At 35.2% G+C, this 17,666-nt stretch overlaps 2 protein-coding genes and 1 long non-coding RNA gene across 6 annotated transcripts; all 3 read left to right on the top strand.

Moving 5' to 3' along the window:
- The first annotated feature begins 7,448 nt into the window (after positions 1-7,448).
- LOC131617347 (uncharacterized) lies at positions 7,449-9,564 on the top strand. 4 transcript variants are annotated; one of them, XR_009288558.1, is made up of 5 exons: positions 7,449-7,767; positions 7,971-8,052; positions 8,143-8,206; positions 8,318-8,884; positions 9,215-9,564. It is a non-coding gene; the product is annotated as an uncharacterized LOC131617347 (long non-coding RNA). The 4 variants fall into 4 exon arrangements; XR_009288556.1 differs by having other exon boundaries at positions 8,309-8,884; XR_009288557.1 differs by having other exon boundaries at positions 7,971-8,653; positions 8,755-8,884.
- Positions 9,565-13,095: 3,531 nt separating this feature from the next.
- Positions 13,096-14,706, top strand: LOC131619259 (uncharacterized). Its single transcript, XM_058890374.1, has one exon. It carries the CDS (start codon positions 13,096-13,098, stop codon positions 14,704-14,706), a length of 1,611 nt encoding a protein of 536 aa, XP_058746357.1.
- LOC131619258 (uncharacterized) lies at positions 14,703-15,673 on the top strand. Its single transcript, XM_058890373.1, has 3 exons — positions 14,703-14,874; positions 14,962-15,080; positions 15,170-15,673. Exons 1-3 carry the CDS (start codon positions 14,703-14,705, stop codon positions 15,671-15,673), a joined length of 795 nt encoding a protein of 264 aa, XP_058746356.1.
- Positions 15,674-17,666: the final 1,993 nt, after the last annotated feature.

Here is a 17,666-nt window from a genome sequence, read left to right as displayed (position 1 = left end):
ACTCAACATTTTTGTTCTCAGGAACCGGGTCCTCTCTCTAAACCCATGAGTCCCCTTTCTGAGCTTTAAGCCCCCTATTTGAGCTTGGGACAAACCACTAGTACCCTCTCTGAACTAGCGAACATGCCTCTTGACATAACTCGAATGATGCATGATTATATTATCAATATCAATGTGTTAGGATCCCTCTCTGACCCTCCCATAATCCCCTATCTAGATTACAATACAAGAACCATATATGTACAACAGAACAACATAACATTCATACTCAACATGCTCAATACATCATATCATATTCGTAACTCACAAACATTCTCATCATAACATCATCGTCAACATAACATCAATAATACATGTAATTCTCATCATTTACTCATGTTATCACAATACATTCAATTAAGCAACATCACCAATAACAATCAACATAATAATACAACGACATCATGATCATCATCAACATCATAAGAACATCATCAACTATCATGCTCACACAACAACCCATACTTGTCATAACTTTTAATCGTTCAACACAACATTATCAACATATTTTCACCTATTCACCATCTGTTAAAAATTTCATAAAATTGATTATATTACATTTTATACACAATTAATTGTTCCAAAACAGAATTTCATACACAAATTGGCACACGAAAGTAATCATCAAAATAACATATATCAACACAACAACCATCAATTTCAGAATTTCAATTAAAAAACCAACAATTTTATTGGAGGTTAAGGATTTCTCATTCTACCCCTCATGCAGATACCCATTAGAGAAGTACTTCTCCCCATTACATGGTTATTCTTGCAGCAGTGCGAATTCTGATTTTTGAATCTCTAATCCCTTTCAAGCTCTAAGCCTTCTCTTGCATTTTATTTAGCCTTTTCCTCTATTCTCCCATTATGTTCCTACGTACTGATGAAAAAGATCCCAAACTTAAGTTATGTTCCTAATTTATATCATTAGGGTAAATTTCATTATAATTATAGTTCCTCCCTCACTAACACTTGTTTTTAACTCCTTCCTCCCCTCTATTTATTTTAATTTTCACTTTAACCCATGCTCAGTTCTTTCTCTGATAATGACCAACTCGGAGAATCTAGACAATACATTTCCAATCATTTTATCATAGAAGGGAGATTGCAAGGTATCTATGAATCAATCAACCAGCTCTCATTCAGCCAGGGGTGGCTCAACTTGAGCATCTAGCTCTCTCCAACGTTGAACATGCTCCTTGAAAGATTCTTTATCTTTCTTGGTCATGCTTTGCAGTTGTCAAACCAAAATATAGAAAAATAAAAATTAAATAACAACGTTTCACCCTCGGTAATTACTATAAACTGAAGTAATAATGCTTCTCTATTACCTCAGTTTCTCAAATAATCGGGAGGAAATATGGGGTGAGCACTACAACAAATAATGTTTGTTATGACAAAGCTTTCACCATATACAATAAAAACCCGCGGGTACATGTGACCAGAGCGCCTTATTTTATTTAAAAAATAATAATTATAAATCAGCTTCCTCATATTTAAATAAAACCGACATAAGTATATGCTCAGAATTTGAGGTTCGATTCTCAGCTTCTTTTATTTAATGTTTTATATGGAATCAAAAAGGCCCCTTCATCTTTTTTAGATTTTACTACGGATATTTTACCTCGGTTTTCTGTAAAACCGAGATAAAACTCCCTAATTTTTTATTCTTTTTGCAACCCAAAAGGCGCCTTTAATTTTTGTAGATTTTACGTCACCTATGTTACCTCGATTTTTTAGATTAACCGAGATAAATACTCTTTATATTTTTAATTCCCTAAGTGTCTACCTAGATCAATTTTCGAGCCCTAACGAAAGAACACTAATTCTCCAACCAATGAAAGAACACTTCTTCTCCAAGGAGTCATAGCAAACGAAAAAACTCTCTCACCGGTATGTTATTATTGTTCTTGTTGTTGTTGTTTTTCTCCATTACTTTTGTTCTTGTTGTTTTTGTTGTTGAGAAGCATTACTTTGGGTTGTTTTAGGTTTTGGTGTTTTGGATGGTTAACGTACAAACTGCCTCAAGAATCATTGAATATAGGAAATACAACAAGATAATTTACTATAAGTTATAATTTTTATGTATGAAGCATTTCCTTTATTTTTGTTTTGGTTTTATTCATATTTAGTAGCATATAACTATAAGATGAAAGCTGATAGATTAGTGTATATGAAACCATAGAATGAAACTCCTTAATTAGTTGTAACCTTAAGTTGACAAATAAGAAACCATAAAATAAAACTTTTATTAAATAAAATTACAAAAGGACATTTTTTATTAATCATATCTAAATCCTCTGGATGAGAGAAAGTTTGACCAAGTATAATCTGCTTCATCATTATCATCAGAATCAATGATGACTGGCCTTTTCACCTTTCTTTTTCTTGATCTCCTCTTCTTGAGAGCTCTCATGGGTTTCAAAGGTTCTGTAGCAGGGTCTCTTTCAACAACTTGGACCTCTACATCCACAACAGCTTCTATTCTCTCAGCATAGGATGAAGTACTCTGTTTTTGTTTTGGTTCTTCCTCTTCTTTGATTTCTTTGGATAAAGTTTCAGCAAAATTACTCATTTTAATTCTTCCTCTTCTCTGGATGAAGTTCTTTCGCTTTTATATTAATTTTTCTGATTCTATGATCTTTGAAAGTCTAAAAGTCAAAAGATTTCATGCATGTCAAGTTTCCTTCTAATTATTGCTTCTTTAATTCACCATGTTTTCTTATCTTGGAAGTTGGAAAGATCTTCTGGTAGACTAGCTACCTTGAGCTGTTGAATGATTACATCTTTTTGTCTTTTCAAATTTCTTTTTCCCTTCTTTGATATTCCTTCCACTCCTTCTTACGCATAATTTGATGTAATGATGTGTACATTGTATGTTGTTTGGTTTCTAATGAATTGTGTCATTGATGTTATTCTTGTTCTTGTTAATTTTGTTGTTGTTGTTGATATTGTTCTCCATTACTGTTGTTCGTGTTGTTGTTCTCCAGCCAGTTCTAAAAATAATAAAATGTTGATGTTGGGAATCGAACCCACGTGCAGCTAACTTCAACCCTCGGGGCTTTAATAACCGAGGTGATAAGGGGTCACTTTTCATGATGCCCTTCGTTATCTCGCTTCCGTAGACGAGGTCAAACACATTTTGTGTCCGATGTTAGATGTGTTTTTTGTAGTAGTGGAGTTATCTAGTTCTGAAAATAATAAAAATGCAGTTGTTAGGGATCAAACCCATGTGAAGAACACTTTACCCATCGGTCATTCCAAAACCAAGAGGTAATGTGGCAAGTTTTCATGACGCCCTTCGTTACCTCACATGTGTAACCAAGGTTAAATCCCTATCGCGGCCGAGATTAAATGTGTTTTTATAGTAGTGATTCTTCAAATTTTGTAGTTAGAGGTATATGGAGAAAGAAAAGCTCACCCTAGGATGACGCTTAATGATACCCGTCCACCCTGAGAGACTCATTTTATTTCATAAAAAAAATGTCCCAACGGTGGAATCCTCAGATGAACGCCCAACTTTTACGATGTAGCAAAGAGAGGGTGAGTTTAGCACGTTGAAGACGTAGAACTCAAAGATGGTGAAGGGGATGCCGACCCCAAAATATTAAAAAACTCTGGTATAGAAATAAAATAAAAACTTTTTCTGCCCCAGAAGGTTTCCACAAAGAGACCCTTTCACATTGAACACATGACTCAAATATAACATTGGCTTTAGTTTCAGTGTTGGATAAGCCCAAGCCCATTCTTAATGTTTCTATCCAATCAACTTCTAGGAAGATGAAGTTCAAACTTAGGACTTATTTAGAAAAAGAGACCAGGAGAGTGGTAGAAAGCTCTATGGTAAATTCAATATAACCTTAATAAGAAGACATTAAATCAGTTTCATTCTCAAAAGAACCTAACATCTCTCTATCCCCTATTTTTCTCTCTCCTCACAAACTTTTAATCCACTTCCTCTGTCATCTATTCGGAAGCTTTTAGGCATCGATTCCATAAATCAAACATCTTCGAAATGGTTTAGGGCTCTATAACTCAAACTCACCACACTCACGAATAAAAACCATGAATACAAATAAAATAAGAAAAAATCAATATTTTACATGCGACAATTAGCAAATGATGAATAAGAAATGTGAAAAGAAGTTAATAGGAAGCACATGAGGATGCTGAGAAAAGACAAAACTCGAACCGTGTGGTATAGAAATAAAAAAATTCTTTTTTCTACCCCAGAAGGTTTCCACAAAGAGACCCTTTCACATTGAACATATGGCTCCAATATAACATTGGCTTCAGTTTCAGTGTTCGATAAGCCCAAGCCCATTCGTAATGCTTCTATCCAATCAGCTTCTAGGCAGATGGAGTTCAAACTCAGGACTTATTTAAAAAAAGAGACAGGGAGAGTGTTAGAAAGACCCATGGTAAATTCAATAGAACCTTAATAAGAAGACATTAAATCAGTGTCTTTCTCAAAAGAACCTAATATCTCTCTATCCCCTCTCTTTCTCTCTCCCCACTAACTTCTAATCCACTTCCTCTATCATGTATTCGAAAGCTTTTAGGCATCGATTCCATAAATCAAACATCTCTGAAATGGTTTAGGGTTCCATAACTCTCTCAAACTCGTCACACTCACGAATAAAAACCATGAATACAAATAAGATAAGAAAAAAAATGATATTTTACCTACGACAGTTAGCAAATGACGAATAAGAAATGCGAAAAGAAGTTAATAGGAAGCACATGAGGATGCTGAGAAAAGACAAAACTCGAACCGTGTTGAAATAAGGAAAAATAATGCTTATTTAAGGCCGTAAGTGGCAGGAAAAAAAAGCGACATCATTTAAGACTATTAGCCTAGGGACATAGAGGTAATGATGACCCAATTTCTGTGTTAGTCCCAAGGCAGTAAATGCTGCATAAAACTAAGCCCTTAATAAAAAAAATAGGTAGGCCAATAGTCAGAAAGAAAAACCTCTATGGAATATCTCGCGACTTCTCGACGATGATGATGATGATGCCCATACCTATAAACCAAAACTATTAAACATCATGGTTCCTTCCCCTCATAAAGGACATCTTGCCCTTTTGAGCCCCAGACATGAGGGACTAATGGTGTAAGTCGATACTCTCGTGACGTCTTGATATTTTTTTGAGTTTTTAGGGACTGATGGTGTAAGTCTCAGTCTCTCCCCATAAAGCACTTTGCCTCTTTGGGCCTCATGCTTGAGGGACTATGTACATTCCAGTCTCTCCCCTTAAAGAACCTCGCCTCTTTGGGCCTCATGCTAGATAGACCGTGCCCATTATGGACTTTCCCCTAAAACACATTGGCGCCCATGCTTGAGGGACTGTGTACATTTTGGTCTCTCCCCTTAAAGCACTTAATTTGCCCCCTCTAGGCCTTATGCTTGAGAAATTTTATACTTTTCGATCTCATCTTAGACCGGGTATGAATTTGGGCATATAGTAATATGGTCTCGTGAGAACCCAAACGCAGATGGGTCTTTGGGCCAAGGCAAGCATGTAAGCTTAAGACAGACAAATCCCATTTGATGACTGGAACATCTCTATGCAGACATAGTTGTTAAAGACGTATTAAAAGCCATAAATCATCGAACCCAGACAAGAAAACAAGAAATTTGATCCCTGTTGAGTGACATCAGACAAACATAGAGACATATGCCTTTATGGCTTATCAATTGGGCTTACGAAGGCTGAGTCTACAAGATTGTACATAAATGAACCATCTAAGAAGAATTTGATGGTCTTTTACACATATTCATACCAAAAGTAGCCTTGTGATCTAACCGACTTATCTCTAGTAGAATTTATCAAATATTTTACTTCTACTATCTACCCAATATTATAAAATTGACCAAACTCCCAATTTTAACCTTATGCAAAATAAACTTTACCCTTGCAAAAGGTTAGTGAAGTAATTAACAAATTGAATATTTGCACTTGCCATGTGTTGTCTACTCATTCGTCTACTTTTACAATTGTGTAGTTGCTTTAACATTTCCCTCCTCACCTTTCCTCTCTCTTCACGATTCAAATTATCATTCCCTCTTCTCAAACCCTAAAAGTGACTGAACAAGCAAAACCCAGAACACGCCTCCCCGCCGTCCAAACAGTTGAAGCACAGAAGATGAATCAGTTTTATCCACCAAAGCTGAAAATCTTTGTTCTCTTGGATCTCAGTTTTTTGCAAATCACACCACATGTATGTTGCTGATTCTCTCTTGAATTTCGCTTACTGTTTTTTCGTTTTCGTTTTCCTTTTGTTTTGATTTCGATAAATCTGATTGCAGATATACACAAGAAGCATTATATTTGCGCCTTCTTAAGCGTTAGATCCGCGAAAAATTTGTATTGTTATTAATTGATATCACTATGGATTTACAGGGCGATGTTCCAATATTGCTTAACCTATGCTTGATTTGCTTGCAGTTTCTATGTTGGTGATGTTCCAATCAGGGTGTTAAATAGATTAGGCTGGAGCATTTGGCTGTTATGGTAAGCTATTATGTGTTCTTGCTATACCTTTTAGGTTTTTGATGTTTTTATATATTTCTCACCATATGGAGTAGTCTTCTAATTTTGCATTCGCATTGTTCAGGTAAATCCGGTGGTGGTAAAGCTAATGAAGAGAAGGTTCTGAAAGTTTTGTGGGAGAAGGACGGTGAAGATTATTCTCTATCCTTTTTGGTATTTAACTGCATGTCTGCAACCATTTGGTTTTAGCAGAGGAACAAAAGCACAAGTATCCCATTTATTTTCTCCATTTTGCTTTAAGTAGATTTCTTCTTTTGGTTCAATGTATTTTTTCTTTGATTCTAATTTACTACAACCTCTTCTTGGTACATTGTTTTATTCTTCCAAACAGTATTTATTTAAACCACAATTAAATCAATGTATTATTATCATGTTTAACCAAAGGCCAATTATTTTATACCTAGATTTGGCTAATGTGATTTTAGTTTATTTCTTTGTTTGTAGTTCCTAAAATTACTAATCTGGAAATTGCGGATGCCGCAGTAGTTCCGTTGGTATCTTCTGCTTTAATCATCATCTTTCTATGTTTGTATTCAAAAGTAAATCCAAAGTTGTTTTCATTTCATTTCAATACTTTCCAAATTCCAGTTCTTGTGAAAGTCATATAAATGAATTTTTAATATGGTCCAAAAATTATAGTTGCACTGTGTGATTCTGTCAAAATTGTTATTCAAGTTTCTTTAAAAACTTTGTCTTTTTTTAGTAAATTTGCGTCTACTTATTGTTGAATCAAAATTTAAATTTCCGTTTCTTCATCTTCGGGCTTTGTTGTAGGCTCATGGTGGAGCATTTTTTTTCCAGTCATTGGTGAACACATCTGGTATGACCCTTCCCATTCGACAGGTACTAATACACAGGATATATGTCAGAGTCTGTCATAACATTGCATTTGTAAATATATCTATGCATTTCATCATGAAGGAAACATACTGAATGTTATAGATGTTTTACCAGGGATATATGTTTATATATGAATTATATTGCATTTTATAGATGAATTATGTACATGAATTTTGTAACATGATTATGGATGGTCAGTGATACAAGGGCTCTTCAAAAATTGCCAAAGGTAATAGGAAATATATTACAATTGACTTTTTGATTTTAGAACCCCAAACAAGTTCAAGACTGATTAGGGAAATGTTTGGAAGAGCTCGCGATCATCAGGTAGGAAGAACTTTTATTGCGTCAAACTGGTTTTCATTCTAATTACACCTACTCATAATTGATTTTTACTGTTTCTATCACTTTGTTTAACCTTCCATCATATTCATGGATGAGATTGAGGAGATCTACACTTACTAGAAAGTTCACTATATTTATTGGCTTTTTCTTTGTTGCTTTGCTTCCATGATCACTATATAAAATAGGGGCTTAGCTTGGATGAAGACTGTATGGTTAATTGAGTTCATTTTCAATTCCGCAATGGCAACCGAAACCGCAACCACCACTGTAAGCTACTTCTGCTCATTTTTCCAGCTCTCTCTTTTTAATTTTGATTTTGGTACATGTATTTTGTATGCTTACGAGGATTTCTGCCAGAGATCAAATAGAGCATCTTACTGCTCAAGCATGGCTTTCAGATAATAAACAATTAGAACAAAAGGTTGGTAAATATTTCCTATGCTATCGCTTTACTCACTGTTTGCGTTCTATTTAATAACTTTATTTGAATTCATTTAATTATGTGTACTGATTAAGTGTTTAGTCGCTGCAGGATCGTGGAGCTCAAAATGCTAGGTCCGTCAAGTCTCCTTCTACGAACAGAGCCCTGCTTCTCAAACCAACTGTGAGTGACATAAAAGCATGTGTTAAATATTAATGAATTAATGCATTTTCAATTGTTAATTATTTTTTTTAATGTGATTAGGAAAAATTAGGAGTGAAAGAGGTTAGTGATGGATAAGAGAAAACATATTTTCAGTTGAAAGGATCTGGAGCAAAATTATATCAAAGGGTACAAAATCTACTCGGTGTATCCCGTGTCAAGGCTAATAGCAATGTCGTTAGCACAATAGAAAACACTTAAGTCATGCTAAATAGAAAAATGTTGGTTAGTCAAGTTCACAGAAGCATGAATATGCAATAGATGCATCATTTCCCTTTAAATTCTTATTGCATGACAATTGAATGAATTCACATTATTTTCATCAGCTTGCTGTCGATGATCTTCCCAAAGTTCCTACCACTATTTTGGAAGATATTGATGAAAAATTAAACCTTCCTGATGTCCCAACCAAGGCACCAGTTGCCACTAAGGCTAAAGAACCTATAAAAATAAAAGGTATTTTATCATCTCTCTGAATCTGCCACAACTCTCTTTCAGAGAAAACATAAAAATAGAGTAAATATTTGCTTACTGATATGGCAGATGTTGCAATAGTTATCTCTCTGAGCTATTTCTATTTTCCATAAATTTTGTTAATTATAGTGAACATTTTCTACAATATTATCATTCTCTCAATTCTGTGTGACATTTCTTTCCTTTATTTGTATGGGATTATGTATGATTGCTTTCTACATTTGTCTCCTTCATTAGTATTAAACCATACAACTTTCTCTTCTCAATTATCACTTTGATTTAGGACATCTCTTTCTTTGTTACTCAATGCAGCAAAGCATTTCTTCATACATGACCATGTCGGCTCAGCCAACCACTGCTGTAGAACAAATTGGAGCCCCTCCACAAGCTCGACCAATACACCTGCCAAGTGATATGCCAATACATTATGGCTTGAAGAGGTCACTGAAGTTGATTTCCTAACTCCAAAACAGTCGGCAACGAAAGTCAAGCACTTCAAAAAGGAGTGAACAAAATCTCTTTCAATGGAACATTGAAATCGGATAAAGAATGACATATCAACAAGTTCTGTGACTACTTTATTAAACATGTTTATCCATCATTTTTTTTAAGGTTTAATTGACCATTCTTTGTAACTGTGACATATCAACTACTATTTTGAAACATGCTTGTCTTCTTAAGACAAATTTAATTGTCTCTAAGTAATATATCTCCTAAATTATTTATTACCATGACTATCATCTCTTTTGTTCCTGCATAATATTTCAAGCATAATATTACTATTCAAGCATAATATTACTGCACTATTTGAGTTTCCTATCAACAATTGTTTTAAACTTTGTGCACTGCTTAGTAAAGAATGGTCTCCTAAAGTATGGTTTAAGTTTTCTATCAATCATTCTTCACCAGCAACATTTTTTAATAATCAAACTCAATTCCCTCTTTTGAACTATCACTTGCATAAACACCTGGACATCACTACTTTTTCAAAGTATAATATGGACCTTCAAACCAATTTTTCTAATTATATTCAACATTTCCAGTATCATTCAAATTGTATTAAACATCCCTGTTTCATTAATGTTTTAAAATATGGATATCAATTCAAGTATCAACTACCTAACTAATAATAAAACATACCACCAAACACCCAAAATTACCCTTAATAAAAATAATAATTACTCTTACAAAAGCCCTTTATTGTAATTTACTAAATCAAAGTTTTATTCTCACCAATCACATATCCCCATTCCTCCAAATGGCACTCTCTTTTCATATTCCTTTTCATTATTTCTCAATATACCTATTAACCATTGGGTTTTTCCCTCCAACCATTCAAAACCCAAAAATCTTTCCATTTCCCACATTTCTCTTTCTCTCCCCTTGTCAATATCACGTTCTCTCTCTTTCTTCTACCCCCGCTATCTCTCCTCCTTCACCATTCAAACCCTAAAATCACGGTCATCTCCTTTCTCCCTCATCTCCGCTTCTCTTCTTCAAACCCTAAATCTCCAATTTTCCCCTTCTCCGATTCAAACCGCGGTTTGGTGTCATTGTTGTGTGAACCAAGAGTGAGCCGGTGATGATTGTTGAAACACAGTGGTTGGAGGAAGTATCTGTGACCGGAAAAGTTGAGAGAAGACAAAGGATTGATATGGTGGATGTTTGTTGATTTTCGATTCGGATTAGAGAAACAAGGAAGAGGAAGTAGTTGTTGTGTTGTACTGAGACATGGATGAAGGCATGCTGTTGTTGTTGTTATACATCGGTACAGAACAAGTTCGATTAATCTAGATGAATGCTTGTAACTTTGATTTGTGTTTATATTCTTACAATATTTCTCTATAATTCTTGTGAAACCCTTTTGCAGTGTTGAAAATAATGGAAAAAGAGGTGCAGTACAAAGCTTGTATATTAATTTTGGGATACTAAGAATAGCAGCTTGGTGATTCTTTTCTCTTGGTATTTATTTTAATTATTTGTTTTGATAACAGGAAAATAATGTTAATGCTAAATGCATTCTTGGTCGATGGTCTTCATCCATGCAGATGGAGCTTTGTCTTAATCCAGAGTTGGTCAAGAAATGGAAAAGAATGTTAAAGAAGGAACTTGTGAAAGGAAGGCAGCATTCAAATCCTTCAAATGCAGTTGAAGTGACGTTTTTGAAGAATCTCATAGAAGAATTTTTGGAGGTCTCAATTTGTTAAGAATTTCTGGAGGTCTCAATTTGGTCAAGAAATATAGTTTTTTAGAGCAACCCATATTTTTTCTTGGAAGTAGAAGTCTGAATTGTTGTCAAATTTCGCAGACATTATTTCTAGATGTGTTCAGGTAAGCTACTCAGTCTAAAGATCAAAATTTCCTGCTGTAGACCCTAAACTACAATGCTTGTCAATGTTTGTACAGGTTCATGACCTGCTATAGACCAGAAATTTGTAGAGTTAATAAAAGATATATTTATGTATTCATGCCGACTCAGACGTGCTGCCATAGTATTGCTTGATGAACCTTCAAACTCATGTTTGGACCTTTGCTGGCCATTGCTGGAAGTTATGGGAAGTGGAGGAAAGGAGAAATCTGCCAGAGGTTTAGAGCCATGTCCTAAGGCCTGAAGGTATCTTGAAGTTGATTCAGAACTTGCAGTAGCTAATGATTCAAATGGACTAATGATGGAATCTTTATCTACATCCCTGTCATCATAAGCAATTTTTCTGCTGCTTTTATGCAGCATCTTTAAATTTGGATTGTTACCTGACTGTCAATTTTGCAGGATATTCTCAATCACATTGCTCACGTTTATTTAGTGGTGAATTTGAAATGTCTGCACGAGGTTATAATGAAAAAGGAACTAGGACTTCATAAATTTACTCCAGGCCAAGAAAATATTTTTACAACCAGTTCTTGGACCCCAGCCAAGTAATCACAGAACAAACATGTCCACAAGCTCATTTGTTTATCTTTGGTTCTAATAAACTAGATATTATGTGTTAATACTTGTAGTAATTTGTTTTTGTGTCTATATTTCATCTGTAGTCCAAGGTGCTAGAAGATTACTACAGGTGGAGCGGGAGAAACCTGGAAAAGACTTCTGACTGCACTACATCTCCAGAATTTCAATGCTCTTAGTTCGTCTCAAAAATTGACTGCATGAAGAAAGGGCATCAATGGTCTTAGTAGCTGATTTTTGTCCTCAGGTAGTTCTTTATAGGTTCTTCAATGATGAAGTGAGACTGAATTTTTCGGATTTCGCAATTGAATGTCATGTTTTACATTTTGTACTGTTGTTGCACTTTATGGTATTATAGTGTAATCTAACACCACAAAATATTTAGAACCAGTGGTTGCACTTACACTTAAAAAACTATTTTATTCCATTGCCAGATCTGACACCTCTAAAGTGAGTAATACCAATCATTTACAGATAAATCAATGGTTGATATTGTATATCGATAATAAATCAGATTGTGTTGAAATGTCAATTTGTCCACTTCAATAATAACTCACTTCAATGGGGGAGCCACATCTCTCATTACTTATATTGAAGTATCAGTTCACTTAGTTCTGGCGGAGATTGAACACATCTGTGTTGTTAATATCGGCTGGCGCGGCCGCTATAGCGGCGCGGTGCGGGAAATTCGAGGCAGCCGCTTCAGGCTTGACCGGTCCAGCGCGTTTGGGTGTAGCGGGTGTATCGGCCGCGATATCGGGTGGTGAAGCGGTGCCAGCGCGGCTGTATCGGGCACTTCTCACATGGAGCGGGTCGGGTAGGCCCAAAATGCTTAAGACGTTATTTTTTTTTCTTTTTTTTTTAAATATTAAAACCCTAAATCTAAACGTTACTTTCTGCCTCTCTCACACTCACCAAAAGACAAGTTCCTAACGTAACGGCTCTTTTGCTCTCTCACACTCACCGTCGCCCTCTCTCACACTCACGGCCTCACACTCACCGTCGCCCTCTCCTCTTCTGCTCATCTTCCGTCAACTTCCTCATCTCTCCAGGTATGATTATTTCTTTCTTTCCTCTATTTCTTTCTTTCTTCCCTCTATTTCTTTCTTTCTTCCACTACTCTTTCTTCCCTCTATTTCTTTCTTTCTTCCACTACTCTTTCTTCCTCATCTTTCTATTTCTCTGTTTCCATGGCTCTGTTCTGACTTCTGATATCCATGGTTCTGTTTTTCTATTTCCAACAGCCATGGAAACTACTCCTCCAACTACTCAGCCATCATCATCTGATGTTCCATCTGTCGGTTCTTCTGCACTTAATATCCACGTACCAAGCGGTGATATTGGCTGGAAATTCAACCATTTGAAAGACTTGAATAATAAGAGGAAGGTTACTTGTAACTTTTGTAAAGAAACGTCGACCGGAGGTATTTCTAGGGCAAAACAACATCAATTAGGAATAAAGGGAAATGTGAAAGCTTGCACTCAAACTCCGGAAGACGTTAAGTTGATTTTGCAAGAGCATGAAGATAAAAAATTGGCTGCAAAGAAATCAATGTCAGGTGACGTCCACGAAGATGATGATGAGGCATCGCACTTGCTAGAGATATCTAGGATTCGAGCGGGAAAAAGGCCAGCTGAAGAGGGAAGTATGTCGGCTGCCAAGAAGAATGTAAAAGGCCCCTTGGATGTGATTTACTATCGAAAACCCGAGGAAACTTTGAAAAAAGGAAAGCAAACAAGCTTGAATGATGCATGTGATAAGAAAGCAAGATCGAGTTGTTGCAAATACATAGCGCGTTTCTTTTATCGGAATGGAATTGCTTTCAATGTTGCAAATTCTAAAAGTTTCAAATTGATGGTTGAAGCAATTGGTATGTATGGTGCACATTTGAAGCCTTCAAGCTACTATGAGTTGAGAGTTCCTATGCTTCAAGAAGAGTTGAAATTGACACATGAGATGTTGAGTAGTAATAAGAAAGAACAAGAAAAATATGGTTGCTCTATAATGTCTGATGGTTGGACTGATACAAAGGGAAGAATATTGATCAACTTTTTGGTGAATTCTCCGGCAGGTACAATGTTTGTTAAAAGTGTTGATGCATCTGCTAACATGAAAACTGGAAAAAAGTCGTTTGAACTTTTGGATAGCTTTGTAGAAGAGATTGGTGAAAGTAATGTTGTGCAACTTGTTACCGATAATGGAAGCAACTATGTCTTGGCTGGTAAGCATCTTCAAATATCGAGGCCAAAGATATTTTGGACTCCATGTGCTGCTCATTGTCTAGACTTGATGCTAGAAGATATCGGAAAAATTGCAAGAGTCAAGAAGGTTATACAAAAAGGAATGACTCTCGTGGGCTTTATTTACAACCATTCTTTGGTTTTAAACTTAATGAGGGAGAAACTAGAAAGTGAATTGGTTAGAACTGGAGTCACAAGGTTTGCCACAAACTTTCTTACTTTGCACAGATTGCACTCTTTAAAGTCAAAAATTAGGCCCATGTTCACTCCTGAAGAATGGTTGAACTTGAATGCAAGTAAGGAGGTGAAAGGAAAGAAGGCGGCTGCTATTGTTCTTCAAGTCTCATTTTGGGAGGATATTGTGTTTGCTCTTAAAGCTATGGGGCCTCTTGTAAAAGTACTTAGGCTTGTTGACAATGAGAAGAAGCCGGCAATGGGAAGCATCTATCATGCAATGTTGGAAGCCAAGGAGTTAATTAAAAAAACTTCAACAATGAGGCCAAGTCCAAAGAAGTCATTGATATTGTTGATAGAAGATGGAGTATTCAACTTCATCATCCATTACATGCAGCTGGGTATTATCTTAATCCGAAGTACTTTTATAGCAATCCAATGATTGAGAACGACGATAAGTTGTTGGATGGCCTTTATGCATGCATTAACAAGCTTTCTGCAAGTGAAAAAGTTATTGATGACATTCATGGAGAATTGGCGAAATATAAGATGTGTACATGCCACTTTGGATTGAATGAAGCGGTGAGGCAAAGAGCCAATGTAGCTCCTGGTAAGTAACTATGTCTATTTCACAATAATTTAATTACATAAGCATTTTTGTGTAAATATGCTAATGCAAGTAATTGTTGCATTGCAGCTGAGTGGTGGAGGAGGTATGGAGCAAAAACACCAAATTTGCAGCTCCTTGCTATTAAAATATTGAGTCTTACTTGTAGTTCATCGGGTTGTGAGCGGAATTGGAGTGCTTTTGAGCATGTAAGTAGTTGTTATTAAGTTATAGATTCAAATTAATACTTAAGTATGTATATTTATTTCTTTTAACTAACATTAAAATTATAATATAGATTCACTCCAAGAAGAGAAATAGACTTGAACATCAAATGTTGCAAGACTTGGTTTTTATCAAGTACAATCAAAATTTGAAAGAGCGCTTTGATAGCGATGATTTGATTGATCCTGTGGTTTTGGAAGATGATTTTGATACTCATAACCTATGGTTGTTGGGAGGTGAAGATGAGGCTCAACCCGAACCTGATGATGATATGGTGTTTGATGGTGAGGATTTGTCTTGGCTAGATGTTGAAATTGCAAGTGGTGCTGCTGAGCCTGCAATCAACACTAGAAGCCAAGCAACATTGCAAAAGAATGCGGCTGCTCCTCCACCACCTCAACCACCTTCTTCATCTAGATCTAAGCCAAAAGCAAAGGAAGTGGTAGTAGTAGATGATGAATTTGGTGATGGAGAATATATTGGAGAGGATGAAGAGTGTGAAGAGGATGAAGAGGATGAAGAGGATGCTAGTGAGGAAGGAAGTGATGATGAAGACTTAGATTTTAATGATTCGTGAACTTTTATTAGAGTTTTCATGTTTAGTTAATTTAAGATTTAGATGCTTAAGTGTTTATTTTCATGAATTTTATTGCTATTTGAAAGTTTGTTGCAATGTTTTGCACTTTTGATTAAGACATACCTTTTAATGGTATTTGGATTTGGAAGTATGGTATTATTTATTTGGAATTGGAAGTATGGTATAATTTATTTGGAAGTATTTTATTACTTAAAGACTTATGAAGTTTGACTATATTTTTTTAGTATGTTTAGTAGTATGTTTTTGGCTAGTAAGTGTCTATTTTTTAGTGTCCGCGCCACAAAAAAAGCGCCCGTGCCGCTCCCCGCAACCGTGCCGCTCCCATTTTGGAGTTGACCGCGCCGCGCCGCTTTCCGATATTAACAACATAGGAACACATATACTGAGCCTTATCGTGTTTGTACATGTAAAGCTTCTGAAGAACTAAGTTTTATGACTCCAGCTGACACTTTCTTTCCGCAACTGCCAATATGTATGAATAATGAAAGAAAACAACCTTCAGGAATCCAAACAAAGGAAACAACTTCTGGTCACAACTTTGAAAGCATCCTTCTAGCCTTGTCACCCAGTTTTTCCACTTTCTCAATGGATTGCTCTTGCCTCTAGGATCAACCATGAGAGTGGGAGATTCACTAAAATAAGAACTGTGTTGGTCAGTGTGTGGCATTGTGTTTATTTCTAGCTAATTAACAAAAGTTAGAAAATAGGTTGTTTTTGAAGGCTGCTGTATTGGTCAGTGTGTGGCATTGTGTTTATTTCTAGCTAATTAACAAAAGTTAGAAAATAGGTTGTTTTTGAAGGCTGCTGTGTTGGTCAGTGTGTGGCATTGTGTTTATTTCTAGCTAATTAACAAAAGTTAGAAAATAGGTTGTTTTTGAAGGTTGTAACTTGATGTATGAGTTACCATTTTATTTACTTCTAAAATGTAAAGTATGTGTTTCAAGTGTTTTTAGGATAATTTTTAAGCCCATATGTTCTATAAATTATGGTTGGCTCACCTTTTTTTGTGCTACATATCTCTGTGTGTGAGTCAAGAAGCAAATATATTGAAACAAGTAGAATAGTTGAGGGCTGAGGCTATGCTGGTTAATCTTGTTGCAATATTACATGCAACTTTGCTGTGCACAACTCTTTTTGTTTAAGCAGATAATAATGCAACAGTGGGTTTCGTATGGCTTCTACTCAATATAAATGCAGTTGATGACACCTACCTGCAGTTAGTTTTTTGTTACACTAATTTAAAATCCAAAATAAATAAATAGATGCAGAAAGAAAAGTAATTTGCCAATACTGGAATTAGCAAATGCATAAAATCTATTACATCTATTTTTGTATATTTCTGTTGTAATGATTATATTTATATTTATTTTACTTTGTATTAACATGTATATTTTTCTTATTACAAATATATTAGTAGAGATAAATATATTTAGACAAATATAAGTGACTACTATGTACTATGAAAATTGTTTAGTAGTTTAAAATAGTTGATATTTGTCGAGAAAATTGAGATTATAAAAAAGTCTCCGAATAATTATTTCTTTTTTAAATGAGAAGGTTTATTATTTGTATAGTTGGAATTTCCTAGATAATATGATAATGATGAGAAGGATCGAGTAAGAAGATAAGTGGTGGCCTTGGAATGAGCATGTCCATTCTTTGAGAGTATATAAGATTTGGGGAATGAATGTTTCTCATTAGCATTAAAGCTCAACTAATTCTTTCTTTTTTATGAAAAATTCCAAGCAACAACATATTATTTTTTCTTTTCCATTTTTATTTGTAAAAATCCCCTAACCACCATTTTTAATATGAGAGTTTCTTTAAATAATGTAATTAAAAATTTAAAAAAAAATTAAAATTTAAATAATTCAATTGAAATTTATAATTTGAATGAACTTATTCGTGCGGACGCACCTGTCTTCTAAGTTTTTACCTGTTATGTATTTGAAAATTTATAAATTTGTATGAA

This window comes from Vicia villosa, linkage group LG7 (genome assembly GCF_029867415.1).
Source record: "Vicia villosa cultivar HV-30 ecotype Madison, WI linkage group LG7, Vvil1.0, whole genome shotgun sequence".
Taxonomy (NCBI): Eukaryota; Viridiplantae; Streptophyta; class Magnoliopsida; order Fabales; family Fabaceae; genus Vicia; species Vicia villosa.
Note: the sequence above shows the minus strand (reverse complement) of the source record. Positions and strands in the feature narration are given on the sequence as shown.

Coding starts and splice junctions, on each gene's coding strand:
- LOC131619258 (XM_058890373.1), top strand. CDS start 14,703: ATGATTGAGAACGACGATAAGTTGTTGGATGGCCTTTATGCATGCATT. Junction 14,875..14,961: donor AAGAGCCAATGTAGCTCCTG/GTAAGTAACTAT, acceptor GTTGCATTGCAG/CTGAGTGGTGGAGGAGGTAT. Junction 15,081..15,169: donor ATTGGAGTGCTTTTGAGCAT/GTAAGTAGTTGT, acceptor ATTATAATATAG/ATTCACTCCAAGAAGAGAAA.
- LOC131619259 (XM_058890374.1), top strand. CDS start 13,096: ATGGAAACTACTCCTCCAACTACTCAGCCATCATCATCTGATGTTCCA.